This window comes from Rattus norvegicus, chromosome 15 (genome assembly GCF_021556685.1).
Source record: "Rattus norvegicus strain SHRSP/BbbUtx chromosome 15, alternate assembly SHRSP_T2T, whole genome shotgun sequence".
NCBI lineage: Eukaryota > Metazoa > Chordata > Mammalia > Rodentia > Muridae > Rattus > Rattus norvegicus.
In genome coordinates, this window is record NC_141548.1 from 56,947,501 (window position 1) to 56,962,373 (window position 14,873).

Below are 14,873 nucleotides of genomic sequence, written 5' to 3' on the forward strand. Positions count from 1 at the left end.
TGACCTCTGTATTACAATTTTTCAAATAAAAAATACTATTATAATATTTTCACTAAAATGTCCATAAATTTACACAAAATTTCACCTTAAGTTCATGCATACTTAAAACATTTTAAAAATCCATAAACATACAGAAAATGTGTTGAGACAGTATCTCCCATCAGGCCTGAGAGTATCAGGTGCTTCTTGGTGATGTCATAGACTGGAAGTTCCACACCGACCACAATGGCTGCCCTCTGGGCTGTGAGGGACACGCCCTGGGTAGAAACGAGAATAGCAAATGAGTTCCAAATCCCTGCAGACAAGGCCAAGGTATAGGCAGTGCTATCCCACCATTACTACTTCTGCCATTAGGGAGCGGTGTGCTATGACAGAACAGAAAAGGGCCACCCAGCAAGAACTCGACAGCTCTGATCACTTCTGACTCTGGCCAGCCTGGGGCTAGGGCAAACCATCCCTGAAAGCCTCCAGCTTCTCTGTCACACTGAGGGATCATACCAGGGTCTATGTAGGGTCTATTCTGTGAACCGATGAGCCCTGAGTCATGGGGTTCCTAGGAAACAGCACTCTTCGTGGGCACTTGCCTAAACACAGACTTCACCTAAGCCATGAAACTGAACAGGCCAACCACCCAGTGGGAAGGGGACCCCGGGGACATTCTAAGAACTGAAACAACAGAAAATAAAACAACATCAAGTTCGGTCCCCAGCTCCGAAAAAAAAGAACCAAAAAAAAAACATCAAATAAAAGGTCCTCAGCTTTCACAAAACCCCACATATGTACCAACCAAAAGACACTTTAAAACTACAAGATGTTCATGTTCTCATTTTATAGACAGATAAATTAAGAAGGAATCTTCAAAGGCAGGAAATGGTTCTTCTTACTCCCTGATGACACTTAAAGTAAAATACAGTGAGGAGAAGGGCGAACAGAAGCCAGGGTGTGGTGCTGCTCTACGGGCTCACCTTCCACAGTCCTCTAGTCCCTTCCTGCTGGTAAATGCTAATGAAGTTGCCTATCATTCCTCCTTGAACAGCGCTGTTCTGTGCTTGCATCCGGATCTACAGACCATCATAAAGAACAACATGAGAAGGAATCTGACCCATTCTCCACCCCTCCATCAAAGACTTAAGAAAACCACCCATCCAGTGCTTAATGGTTTATGGGGGAAAAACTAGGATCATCATGACTTTGAGCCAGCCAGTGGTGACACACATCTTTAATCCCAGCACTCAGAAAGCAGAGACAGGTGGCTCTCTACAAGTTTGAAGCCAGCAAGGTCTATTGATTGAGTTCCAAGACAGCCAAGGCTACACACACACACACACACACACACACACACACACACACACACACACACACAAAACCTCTTTTTTCCTACTTAGTAACTCATAGAGAAATAGGTTACACCTGGTCTTCAAGTGGTGGGATTAAAGGTGCACACCACATGCCATACTAAAGAAAGCGATATTAATATCAAAGACAATGTCATCTAAGAGCTACCCAGTGAGCTCGGCTGTAGTAAGTGTAAGTGTGGGATGTGCCTTACCATGCAGCCAGAACTTACTTTCAAAACATCAGTTGGATTAGCAATAGCTGAGGATATGACTCCAGACAGGATTCCACACACAACATTGATCAGCAGGGTTTCATCTACAAAGACACAGTGAATGGCTTTTTTGTATATAAAAATTTTTGGGGTTGGGGATTTAGCTCAGTGGTAGAGCGCGTGCCTAGGAAGCGCAAGGTCCTGGGTTCGGTCCCCAGCTCCAAAAAAAAGAACCAAAAAAAAAAAAATTTTTTTTTGCTGTAAATGACTCCAATATAAGTAATGTAACCCATGACACTCTCTCTCTGTTCACCAGAATATAACCGCATGCTCTGTGAATCAAGCAATTCATTTTAAAATAACTACGCACTGTTCATCTTAGATGGACATGCCGTCCAACTGTCTTGTAAATATTCATATTTACCCCCAGACTCATGCTGCTGGCAGAGCTATTAATAGCCAGAATGTATTCATCCTGTACCTTCCTGAAAGTGGATGGTAATCAATTTTAGAAAATTCATTTGACAAGCATAAACAGTAAGCACATAGCTAGGCACTTTGATCATAAGGACAAATGACTGTCCCCCACCCCTAGCTGAGCAGCTGTTGACAGCTGATGATTCGTGGGGTAGTGAGAACCATTTTCCTTTAAGAGTGTAGCTCTGGTAGGCCAACCACACTGCAGTGGATGCTCTCACACCAGGAGTACAAGACAGCACCTAGAGTCTGAGTTATAAAAGAAGGAGCATGGCGTTGGGAGAGGATGAGGAGGTGGGTGGGTCGGGGAGTTAGGGAGGAGGGGATTTAAAAACAAAAAGGATGGGCCACGCTTTTAATCCCAGCACTTGATTGAGGAAGGGAGAGGCAGGTGGACTCTGTGAGTTCAAGGCCAGCCTGGTCTTCAGAGAGTTCAGGACAGCCAGGGCTACACAGAGAAACCCTGTCTTGAAAAACAAAGCAAGTGAGGGATAGAGAGGTGGCTCAGAGTTAAGAGCACTGACTGCGGGGTTGGGGATTTAGCTCAGTGGTAGAGCGCTTGCCTAGGAAGCGCAAGGCCCTGGGTTCGGTCCCCAGATCCGAAAAAAAAGAACCAAAAAAAAAAAAAAAAAAAAAAAAAAAAAAAAAGAGCACTGACTGCTCTTCCAGAGGTCCTGAGTACAATTCCCAGCAACCACATGGTGGCTCACAACCATCTGTAATGAGATCTGGCGCCCTCTTCTGGTTGTGCAGACAGAACATTGTATACATAATAAATAAATCTTTTTTAAAAAAAAAAAAAAAAGGAAATGACTACAGCACCTGTGCAAACAGCTCCTTATACACGTTCTTCCACTCAGCTCAGTATGAGCGGTTTACTTACTCTTTGTACCAAGTCTTTCCTTACTGGTAGAAAATTAACCAAATAATTGAAAACTCATTCCAAAAACTAACCGCAGGTGAACAGGTTGCCACTCACCTTCCGGGCGTTCCACAGCCAGTCGCTTCAAGCTTTGGTAAGTGCCGATCTTGATGGTTCCATAGGAAGCCTGGCGCAGCATTGCAGGTGCAATCCTGTCACGTCAGCATGGAAGCAGATAAAAGCCAACATCAGAGGGGCCCACGCGCAAAGGCATAAACTATACGGCTGGGATGGACTTTCTGTTTTCCGTTTGGCTTTGTTGTTTGAGACAAGGTGTCTCTATGCAACCCTGCTGGCCTCTAATGCACCTGCCTCTACCTCCCAAGTGTTGGGATCAAAGTCATGCACCACCACATCCAGCTTAAAATGAAAATCTTAACATTAAAACCGGAAGAAAACCACACATGGGTCTTGAAGGCAGAGGTAATTATTAGGTCCCTGGGTGGAAGCTTGAGGCCCGTACTTAACCTGGAGGAAAATGCCAACGTGGAGTCAATCTGCCCATTCACATTAAAATGCACAAATACTCCTTTCAGAGTACAAAGAATCCAGGAAGGCTGGTGCCTCCTGAAGAGCACACTCGGTTATTTCCTGTCCCTGTTTTTCCAATGGCATACAGAATTCAAGCCACAATTAACAAACACAAGGCAGATTTCTCCATCCTAGATACTACCCTCCCATCCTCTGGGAGGCCAACCTGTAGTGTGCTTACCCTGTGTTAGGTTTGAAACTCAGGACACAGACAAGCAGCTGAGATGCCTATTTAATATATCAAAACAGACTTGGCCCCAGGTTCTCCCAGCATCCCTCAGTCCCTACATATTACAGAATATGGCTGGGTTGTCCTTATTTGGAAGGCTCTTCCCTATACAATGCAGACATTTTGGTTACCTGCCCCTTTTGTACCTTTGCCCACTGACCTTTGCCACGGTTCTCTTCCCTTCCTGTCACAGGGCCAGCTCAGTCTGGTCTTGTCCACTCCGGGCTCTCACAGATGTCTGACACTGCTTTTGCTCTCCCACACATCTGCCATAAACTCTCTCCTCTACCACACCTTGGAGTAGCCATGCCCTTTCCTTCCCGTTTCATTTTTTTTTTCATTCAGCCCCTAGCCCCTTGGCCCAGCTCTTTCTACATTTCCCTCCTCCTACATTACAACCTGAGAGCCCCCTCACCAAGGCGGCCAGACAGACAGATCACAAGGCAGTCTCCACATAACATCTCATGTAACCTTTGCAGCATCTGACCCGCTCCACTCTCCTCCTCTCACCACCACTCTCTACACCACAGCTCCCACACATGCCTTCAGGGAGGCTCCCCCAGGATGCTGTCTCCTTCCTCTCCTTCCGCCGCTCTTCCAAGCCCATCCACTCCCATGGCTTCATGCTCATCCTAACAGATGATTCCTAGACCCATATTCCAACACAGTTCTGAAGAGTTTCCAGCTGTTGTCCAGTTCTTCAGTTTAGACATCCCGCATATTTCCCTATTAAATCTCCCACAGAGTCCACTTCCCTCCATCTCTAAGCATTAGCCTTCCTCCTCTGTCTCCTGTGGGGATGGAGGTGGGGTGGGTGGTTATATCTACACACTAGTGAAACCCACAAGTCCAGACCTCAGCATTTACTTCCTCCTACCTGGGAACCCCATAATGAAGTCGCACAATGCTGCTGATCCTGCTGCCTACAGCTTTCCGGTCTGCCCCCCCTCCATCCGCAAGACCAAAACCTCAGCTCCCATCTCCTGTCTCTGCCCCCAGCACGATGCCCATCTCTCAGAATTCCTTACTCTTCCTCCTGTGGCAGCCGTGTGCCTTTCATAATGGAGGCCTGCTGGAGGCACACTCCCTACAACAAACCTTTCGCAGCCCTCACTCACCACGGGCAGAGCCAACCCAGTGTTGATAAGCACCAGGCAGACGCCAAGGATGAGAAGCAGCCTTAGTCCAACTGCACACATGTGCCATGCGTCAAGGTCAGATAAGCCAGAGCCGTCATCAGCTGCAGCTACTGTCACAGTGAATGAATCCAGGTCTGCTGGACCTTCCCGCTCTCTTGTTTTTATGCACAATTAAAGATTTTAAAAGTACTGACTTGGCCGTGTGTGGTGAGGAGGCTAAAGCAGGAGAGTCACTTGAGCCATGAGTTCAAGGCAGCCTAGGCTACACAGCAAGACCTCTCTATGGAGGAATGAGTGAGTGGACAAATGAATATAAATAAAATGTCTTGGCTGGATTTAAAAACAAAGACCTCTGGGGATTGGTGAGCTCACGGAGGGCTTAGGTCACCAGTGTGGGACAGGTGCTTGGCATGGCACAAGGCTGTCCATTCTCTGACACTCTAGTAACACTCTGGCCTCATTTCTTGCTGTTCACCAACTCCCAACCACCCATGCTGGAACACTTGCTATCTGTAGGACTATGAGGTTGCCTAGCTATATATGAATACCCCTACACCCTTTGCTCACCTAATTCTTCTTGAGCTTTCAAGGTCTGCTTCTGTACTTCCTAAATGGCCTGAAAGTCCCACCTCCCTGCCCTCATGGACACCAGATGCCACTGTACACCCATTTCCACATGTGCAGCCCCATCGGTGACAGTTCATGGGGGACTGTAGGATCTATCTCACGCTCACCCCTCTCTGTGCTCTGAGAAAGGCTGATCCTTACAGACCACACCTCACAGACACCCTTACAGAGGACCTCCAGGAGTCCAACTGATGGGAGAGGGAAGGGAAAAGGAGAGAGCAGCAAGGCATCCTACCCCACCCTACCCCACCCCACCCCTGCAAATGACCACATACCGTAGGCAGCACCCTAGCACAGTCTTCTACCACAAGGCATCACCTTCCTGGACTGTGGTACCATGATTCCTGCCCTTGGCCCTTTAGCCTATGATCACTTTGCCAGTTCCTAGGTGCTTCAGTAAGTACCCTTCAATTGTTCCCTTAAGCCTTTGATAGTCCCTCAGACCCACCATTTAAACCATCAAAGGGTGTTGTGTTCCCCGTGAAGAACTCAGAATATAGGTCAAGCCTTACCCTGCTCACTGCCCCATCAGTAGCTTAATGAATTTAAAGGAATTTGCAAGCCTTAACCACAAGATAATATTTTTATCAAGGTAAAAATCTAGATACTTCAGGATAGCTAAGTGAAGGGTCTATTCTTTCTAAGGGTGAAAGGCTATACAATGAAACATTTTAAAAGCATGTACTTTTTATCATTATTTGTTTTTTAATAAAAAGATAGTTTACCAAACCCTTTGCTACATATGGACTTAGATAACAGAGTTGAAATTAAAAGGGGAAATTTACCATGGTAATTTCTGTTTCCAAACCCTTGCCAGTGTTCATCTTTCCCCTCTATGAAGGGGCTGCTTTAAGCACGCACTTCAAAGGACCCACAGTTAAACACAAGCACACAGAAGTATACTCACCCTGAATACAGCGCCCTCAGGCCTTCTTCCCGGCCTATCCTCATCAGCGCGTGCAACATTCCTCGGTACCTGATCTCTCGGAACTTGGCATCATTTGTCTGGCCTTGAATCTGAAGCCGAGTCTTAGTCAAATCAATTGGAAATGTACCTTAAAATGTTAAAGGAAAAGAAAACAATGTCTCCCTGAAAAGAGAAACGTTAAGAAGTGGCAAGGCTGGGGAAACAGTTCACTTGATAAAGTATTTTCCTTGTAAGCATGGAGGCCTGGATTTGATTCCCAGACTCCACATAAAAAGCTGAGTTGCTGGGACTCTGGGCAGATGGAAACAGGGGCTGCCTTGTGGCCAGGTGGCCAAGTCTACCTAGCAAGTTCCAGAGTTACTGAGACCTGTCCAAAAAAGGTGGACCCAAGGAATGGCTGCCAAGGTAGCCTGCTGGCATTCTAGAACTCAGGAAGCAGAGGGAAAATCAGTAGTTTGAGGCCAGCCTGAGCTACAGAGCAACATCTTGTCTCAAAAAAAGAAAGAAAGGGGTTGGGGATTTAGCTCAGTGGTAGAGCGCTTGCCTAGGAAGCGCAAGGCCCTGGGTTCGGTCCCCAGCTCCGAAAAAAAGAAAAGAAAAAAAACAAAAAAAAAAAAAAAAAGAAAGAAAGAAAAAGCAGAGGTAGGCAAAAAATTACCAACTCCCCCAAAATGAATAAACACTGTTGTTTTGTTCTGGGAGATAGGGCCTCGTGCTGCCCAGCCAGTCCTTCAACTTGCTGTGTAGCCAAAGCTGACCTTGAACTCCTGGTCTGCTTGCTCCCGTCTCCCATAATGCTGGCTTGCAGGGATGGCTACCATACCCAGTTAAACGTTTATTTACTATGTCTGTCTTTTTATAAAGCAGAGTGAGGAGGAGGAACTGCCACAGAACACGGATAGACAAAATCATTTACACAAAGAAGAAATCCACTTAAAACCTCAAATATTCTTTATGCAAGAAAAGGCTAAGATTAGGTTCCATGACTAAACAGAGGCTTTAAAGTTTAAGAAGTTTTCTTTGATAAATGAAATTGGATGAGGTAGGTAAGAATACTTAATACTGACCTGTCCAGTTACCCAAACACATAAGACTCCATCCTCAAACAGTAACTGGCTCACTAAGTCCAGGCTAACTCATTCGGGGACAGGAATCAGTCTTTCAAATCCCATGATCCATTCACAGAAAGCTGAGCAGCATTATTGAGTGGAGGCTTCGTGAGCCTTGCAAGTCAACTGAGCAAAGGGAATGTCCAAGCCAGGAGCCAGGCAGTTAGCTAGTGTTTAATGAAACAGCACAAACCCAGGAGCAAGATGGAGAAACAATGCAATCGGATGCAGGAACAATGCAATCGGCTGGAGAACCCAACTCACAGAGTCAGGACGGAATGGGGGTGATACACAAGGTCAGTGACACAGTCAATCTGTCTGGTTCAGAGAAGGCCCTGGAGCCTGACAAACTTCTTGCTGCCCAGTGGATTTACAGTGGCAAAGTAGAGAAAGGGGCAAGGAAACAGGGAAACCGGTCAACTTTCCCCCTAGTGCACTTTAAACCCAAAGTTGCTAATAAGTAGCCAAAATGGCTAGGCTGTCTACACACATACCCAAAGAAGGCATGTCTGAATGTGGAGCTTGCAACTTGAACACAAAACCCAAGACAGCCACCACATCCCTCAGGCAAAGCTTCAGTGCCCAGGGCTCTTACCACATTCTGCGGTGATGGAGGCCAGCCCTCCGTACACAAAGGGCTTCCAGTTGAGGGCTGACATTTTCACTGTCTGGTCTTCTTACAGTCATTCAAACATTGCCTCCTTCTGGTTTGCCTCCAGGTTTGTTCTAGATAAAAAAGGGAAAATGATTCAAAACCACTGTTCTACTGCTGAGAAAAGACACCAGGACCACCCTAACTGTTATGAAGGAAAGCATTTAATTGGGGCTGGCTTCCGGTTTCAGAGGTTTAGTCCATTATCATCGTAGCGGGAGCAGGCATGGCACTCACTGGAGCAGCAGGGCAGCAGGCATGGCACTCGTTGGAGCAGTAGGGCAGAGATATCCTAATCTGCAAGCTAAGACAGACTAGGCCTGACATGAGCTTTTGAACCTCAAAGCCCACCCCCAGTGACACATTTTCTCCAACTAGGCTACACCTCCTAATCCTTCTAATCCTATGAAAGTTCCACTCCCTGGTGACTAAGTATTCGATCAATGAGCCACACAGAACTTCCCACACAGGCAGCTTCTGCTCCAAACTCTTATCCCTGGGTTTTATTCAGAGAATGCCCCCCAAACAACCCTATCAACCACAGGGGCAAACCTTGCCTTACTAAAGCTGAGCCCCGTGCCCTAGGCTCTGTGGTGGTTTGAATAAAAATGGTCCCGAAAGGCTTGTAGGGAGAGGCACTATTAGGAGGTGTGGCCTTGTTGGAGAAAGCTGTCCCTACAGGTGGGCTTTGAGTAGCTCACTGTCTCTTCCTGCTGCCTGCCAATCCAGACGTAGAACTCTCAGCTCCTCCTCCTGCACCATGTGTGCCTGTGTGCCACCATGCTTCCTGTCATGATGACAATGACTAAACCTCTAAACTGTAGGCCATCCCCAATTAAATGTTTTCCCTTACAAGAGTTGGCATGGTCATGGTGTCTCATCACAGCAATAAAACTCTAAGGCAGGCCCCATATGAGCAATCCATAATCTTACATCTCCAGGGGCATTAGCCTACATTCTGCCAGGCTGACACCCTGATGTGTGTGTGCACATCCATCACAGTGCACTGGAGGCTGCTTTCTAGCCAGTCTTCTTTACCGTAGATCTCGTAGTTTCTCACGCAATAAATGTTTGCACAGTCTCAGTGACTCCCTAAGGGAAAACATCATAGCCCTCTGGAATACTAGAGTTGAAAACCACTATAAACCTAGATCAAATGAAGCATCTTTAGCACAAACACAATCCTCTTTGAGTGTGTACTCAGTAAGTGTCAGCTCACCCTATCTATACTGTGTTACAAGCACAGAGGAAGCTTGGCATGAAGGAAAGTCAAGGCAGACCTTGGTCAGAGCACACACTTTGTTACTCTCTCATGCTAAGCGCCCCTTGCGCCACCACCACTACCACCATCACAAGAGCAGCCATCCCAACAAATTAAGAGTAGAGTAGAATATAAGAGACTTACTTATATTACTTTTGGATTTATATACATAAATTTCATGTGCGTATTTGTACATATGCACTGTGATTATATTCACAGTGATTACCTTCCGTCTCTTCCCCCTTTCCTTCTGAACCCCTCCTTCCCACCCAGTTTCCCAGTGGCTACACCATTAAGAAAGAAATAACACCCCACCTCCTCCAGCAACCATCACTAGTCACTAGTGACTGAGGAAGAGAAGGCTTCATTATCTCCTCCTCTACGCATGATGGGAAGTTAAAAGCCAATCTAGTGAGTATCCATCAAGCCCAGATGCCCATGGCTGCAGCAGCAATGTCATGTCTGGATGGCAGTGTTTCATGATATTCCTCTCCGTCCTCTCACTGGCCCAAAACTTACTGATTCAGCCAGAGTGTCTGGCCAGAGTCCTGAGGGTCCGCCTGTCTCCACCTCCCCAGCACTGGGACTGCATGCGTTCATTGCTACACCTGGCTTTTAAATGTGTTCTGGAGATCAAACTCAGATCCTGGGCAAGCATTTTACCAGCTGAGCTCTCTCCCCAGCCCTCCCCACTATAAACCAAGTATCTGAAATGAACTGATGACTCTTACTGTATTCACCACTCTCTCTAGCCCTCTGAAACTCTCATCACCCAAACACTGCTCCCGCCCCTGCCCACCGACTATATGACTGGTTTTCAGAAGCTTGATGCTATATACCCATCAAGCAACGCTGTGGTGATGGGCTTCCTTAGAAGTTCTTCGCCCATGGGTGCAGCCCAAGTGTCTGTGCTGTTTCTGTAACTTGGTAAACTAAAGAAAGGCTGGCCTCAGGGACCCTGAAATCTAAATTTCTGCTTATAATGACTGTTCTGCAATGGTGATTCATTACAGATGAGTCTTCTTTTCATTCTCTCACTTACAAGTGTTTGTCTATGATATATGTGCATGGGCATATCTGCACACACACACACATGCAAGCATAACACACACACACACACACATACACACACACACACACACACACACACACACACACAAAACACACACATGCCTCTAAAATGCCAGCAAATGTTTATGGAAAGTGGAAGATAATTTACCGGCCAGAGAGATGATGATGGCACAGTGGTCTGGGTTCAATTCCCAGCACCCACATGGCAGCTCACAGCTGTCTCTAACTCCTGTTCCAGGAGATCTGACACCTTCACACGGACACATGGGCAAGCAAAACACCAATGTACACTTAAAAATAAAAATAAATATTTTTTAACCTTTAATTTTTAGAAATTATCTACACTACCATCATACCCTCATGCTCTGTCAACAATTAACTTTCTAGTTTTCTGTTGCTATTTCTGAGCTATCTTTAGTTCTAGACGTTTTAATATTAAGTATTTTTCCCCTTGGAGTAGTTTGTTTTGCTTTTGAGGCAGTCTCTTATGCCAGGCTGACCAGGCTTACTATGTAGACAGAGATAATGCTGAACTTCTCATCCTCCTGCTTCCTGGAATTATAAGCATGCATAAGCACTTGGCTTTATGCAGTGCTGAGGATCAAACCAGGGTTTCATGCATGCTAGGTGTGATGACTAATCTTGGTTGTCACCTTTACCCACCTAGGAAGGGGTAAGTAATCTCTATTGAAAAAGTGACCTGTTGTATGCCTGTGGGGCATCTTCTTGATTACTAATTGATATGAGAGGCCCAAGCCTGCTGTGAGAAGTACCATCTCTAGGTAGGTGGTGCTGAGCTCTATAAGAAAGGGAGCTGAATGTGAGCCTGGAAGCAGGCCATTAGCAGTGTTCCTCTGTGATTCTGCCTTTACTTCCCCTGAGGGTGGACTACATGTAACCTGTCAGATGAAACCCTTCCCTCCCCAAGTTGCATTTGGGAGTATTTTCCTTAGAGCAACAGAAAAAACAAAACAAGCACAGAAATTGGTACCAAGAGTGGGGTGTTACAGCGATGAAATCTTCCCATGTTGTTTTAGGGGGAAGACTATAGAAATGTTTAGAATCTGGAACTGCTGAGTACTCAACTCAGACTTTAATGCACAGTTGTTGTAGGAACTTAGATGATAATGCAGACATTGGAAGTCCGGCTTTCAGAAGGAAACAAAGACTCTATTAGGGTCTTGGTGATATTTTGGATTAGGACTCTGTGATTGCTGATCAGCTGAGACTAAAGAAACAGTATGATCTTTCCTCTGCATAACACTTTACAGTCAAACAGTATCTTCCAAGGCTATTAAATACATATGCATGTGTGGGTGTTTACTGAAGACTGAGGGATATACCTTGGCTAGCATGTCGAAAGCTGAGGGTCCAAACCCTAGCAAACGCCACACACACACAAAAAAAAAAAAAAAAAAAAAAACTGAATGAAAAGTATCTATACAAAGAACCTCAAAAATTCTCTCTACACCTAACACATATACTGTTACCCATTCTATTATATCATCTCTGATGTGTTAATGAACATTTATTTCCACCTGCCTTATTTGTACAACTGTAAAGAGGGGCCATTAAAGCATAATACTTACAGGAAGTAAAACCAATAGGATTACAGGAAATTAAAAGGCTCTTTGCATAAAGAGAACAGTGAGGAGGCAGCTTAGAGAAGGGGGAGGGAGGGAATCTTTGCCAACTACTCATGAGATGGGATTAAGGAACTGCAGGTAAATGCACAGAGGCACACATGCCTTTAGCCCCAGCAATCTGGAGGCAGAGGTAATGTGGATCCCTGTGAGTTCAAGGCCAGCCTGGTCTACGTATCAAGTTCTAGGCTAGCCAAAGCTACATAAGGAGACCCAAAAACACCTATTTCCATAGTGAGTCTCAAAAATACCAGAAATAAATTAAAAATAAAAATAAGTGATCCGCACATACAATAGAATTTTATGCAGCCATAAGAAAAAAATGAAATCAAGGCATTTTGGGGAAACGTATACAATTGGTAGTCACTATATTAAGCAATATGTTAGATTCGGAAAGACAAATATTCCGTGTTTTATGCTTATAAATATATGTGTATTTGTAAGTGTATGTGTACAGATCACATTACAAGGAAGAGTCATGAGAAGGGAGGGAAAGACCTTCAGAGAGACAGGAAATAACTGGTGGTCTAGAAAGCAGAAGGGCTCTAACAGGGCAGATGGTGGATGGAGGGATGGGGGGATGGAGGGAGCTGAGGGCAGGTGGGTAGGGTGAGGACCAAAAGCAAAGAAGTCAATGCGATGAAACTAGCTGCTTTGTATGATCATTTTTTAAATTGGTACTGCTGGTATTTCTGAGGGCTTTCCGAGTTCCTCTTATATAATTAATAAATCATTTTAATTTTAGTCCATTCTTTCAGTCTACAGTCTTTTTTTTTTAAGATTTATTCATTTATTATATATAAGTACACTGTAGCTGTCGTCAGATACACCAGAAGAGGGCATCAGATCTCTTTACAGATGGTTGTGAGCCACCATGTGGTTGCTGGGAATTGAACTCAGGACCTCTGGACAAGTAGTCGGGTGCTCTTAACCGCTGAGCCATCTCTCCAGCCCCAGTCTACAGTCTTTTTTTTTTTTTTTTTCTTTTTTCTTTTTTTCGGAGCTGGGGACTGAACCCAGGGCCTTGCGCTTGCTAGGCAAGCGCTCTACCACTGAGCTAAATCCCCAACCCCCAGTCTACAGTCTTAAACAGTAATCACAAACTACTCCCTTCTGTGTTCTCATAAATCTCTCCTCAGTTACACTGTCTTCTCATAAGCCTTTCCTATTCCCTATTCTGTTCTAAAAGCACACAGTGAGAGGCCGAGAGATGGCTCAGCAGTTGAGTACTGGCTGCTCTTCCAGAGGACTAGGATTTGATTCCCAGTATCCACACCAAGTGGCTCAGAACCTGCTTATAACTCCAGTTTCAGAGGATCTGATGCTTTCTGACTTCCAAGGGTACTTTGCACACGTGTGGTGCGTATAAACCTCACTCACTGACACATAAATAAGACTGGATAAATCTTTTGTTTTAGGTGTACAGAAAAAAAACAAACTCAGCACATATGGATGAAATATGGCGTTTAAAAACATTTTAGAAATGGTACCACTCTTTCACGAGATAACTGAGCCCATGTTACAAAAGTTGGCATCGACAATGCTAAGATCTAAATCCATGTAATCTCAACTTTACACTAACACATCTCCGAATGTAGAATCTGCAAGGGCGTTCTAGCATTGCTTTGCTATTCTTAGGCAAGAACAATCCTGACTATTACGAGTGTTTTGCCTGAAATTACACCCAGAGAGACTTTAAAACGCATTAGCACGTTAACTTCTAGAGCAATTCATTTGACAGGTTCTTGCGAACTCGCAAGCAGCAACCTGACTTGTTCCACGAGCGTGAGCGTGTGTGTGTGTGTGTGTGTGTGTGTGTGTGTGTGTGTGTGTGTGTGTACGCACGCGCGCGCGACCCTGCCTTAAAGAAAATGGAAATTGTTTATTATCCGTCTGTTTAGCTACGCTGATGATTGAACCAGGGACCCTGCAAACGCTAAATAGCTCAACCACTGAGCTGCAGCTCCAGCCCTCCATCAGCAATTCAATGGGTGAAGGCCCCTATCCCGGGTACTGAGCTCGCGGGTGCTGAAGCCGCACTGTCTCTGCCCACGGATGGGAGGGGCGCACACCGGTGGGAGGAAGTGCCGCAGCAAAAGGTTCAATCCTTGAGCCTCCCGGACGGCCCTCAGCTATCCTCCACGGCTCCCTCAGAACCACCCGAATCCCGGAGCGAGCCCGGATCCCGGAGCGAGCCCGAGCCCCGGAGCCTCGTACCCACCCGAAGCCCGCGAACCCTGGGGCACTTCAGCCCAGAGCAAACCCGCCGCAGCGGTTCTCTGGCTGGGTCCATGAGGCAGCAGTGCGGCCGGGAACTCACCCTGCGGCGGAGCTCCTCCTGCTACTCCTCCGAGCCAGTGCAGCCGCCTGGGAGCACCTCCGTGCGGGAGCGGAAGAAAAGGCCGCCGAGCGGAGGGCGCGCCCCAGGCCGGGTACGTCTCCGCCCGCTCCTCGGCCAAACACGCCCACAGCACATTCTCATTGGTCACTGCCGACACCGGCTCCCTCAAGGCCACGCCTCCGGCCTTTGCCGATCCGACCCAGGAAGAGCGGGCCCCAGAAGCAGCCAGACTGGGGTTCTCAGGTTCACTGCTGGGAACCGAGCTGCGGGCTGCTCGCTATTCCCCACAGTCTTCAGTCTGTGAAGGAGAAACCGGGAAGCCATAGAGCCGAATGACTCTTCTCCAGAGGGGCTTCTCTGTGTCTTCCAGAACCTCCGCAGTCGCAAAGAAATC

The 14,873-nt window shown here is 46.3% G+C and overlaps 1 protein-coding gene across 2 annotated transcripts in view; it reads right to left on the reverse strand.

Moving 5' to 3' along the window:
• The window catches only part of Slc25a30 (solute carrier family 25, member 30), a 24,331-nt gene extending 9,811 nt beyond the window's left edge, over nt 1–14,520 (reverse strand). The window contains exons 1-7 of one of the 2 annotated variants that reach the window (XM_087586205.1): nt 10,644–10,785; nt 8,107–8,237; nt 6,382–6,529; nt 3,006–3,100; nt 1,568–1,653; nt 966–1,061; nt 133–257 (exon numbers count right to left, since the gene is read on the reverse strand). In XM_087586205.1, coding sequence (XP_087442331.1) covers nt 133–257; nt 966–1,061; nt 1,568–1,653; nt 3,006–3,100; nt 6,382–6,529; nt 8,107–8,170 — 614 coding nt within the window. In that variant the 5' untranslated portion in view covers nt 8,171–8,237; nt 10,644–10,785. 2 annotated transcript variants of the gene reach the window in all.
• Between the last annotated feature and the right edge of the window lie 353 nt (nt 14,521–14,873).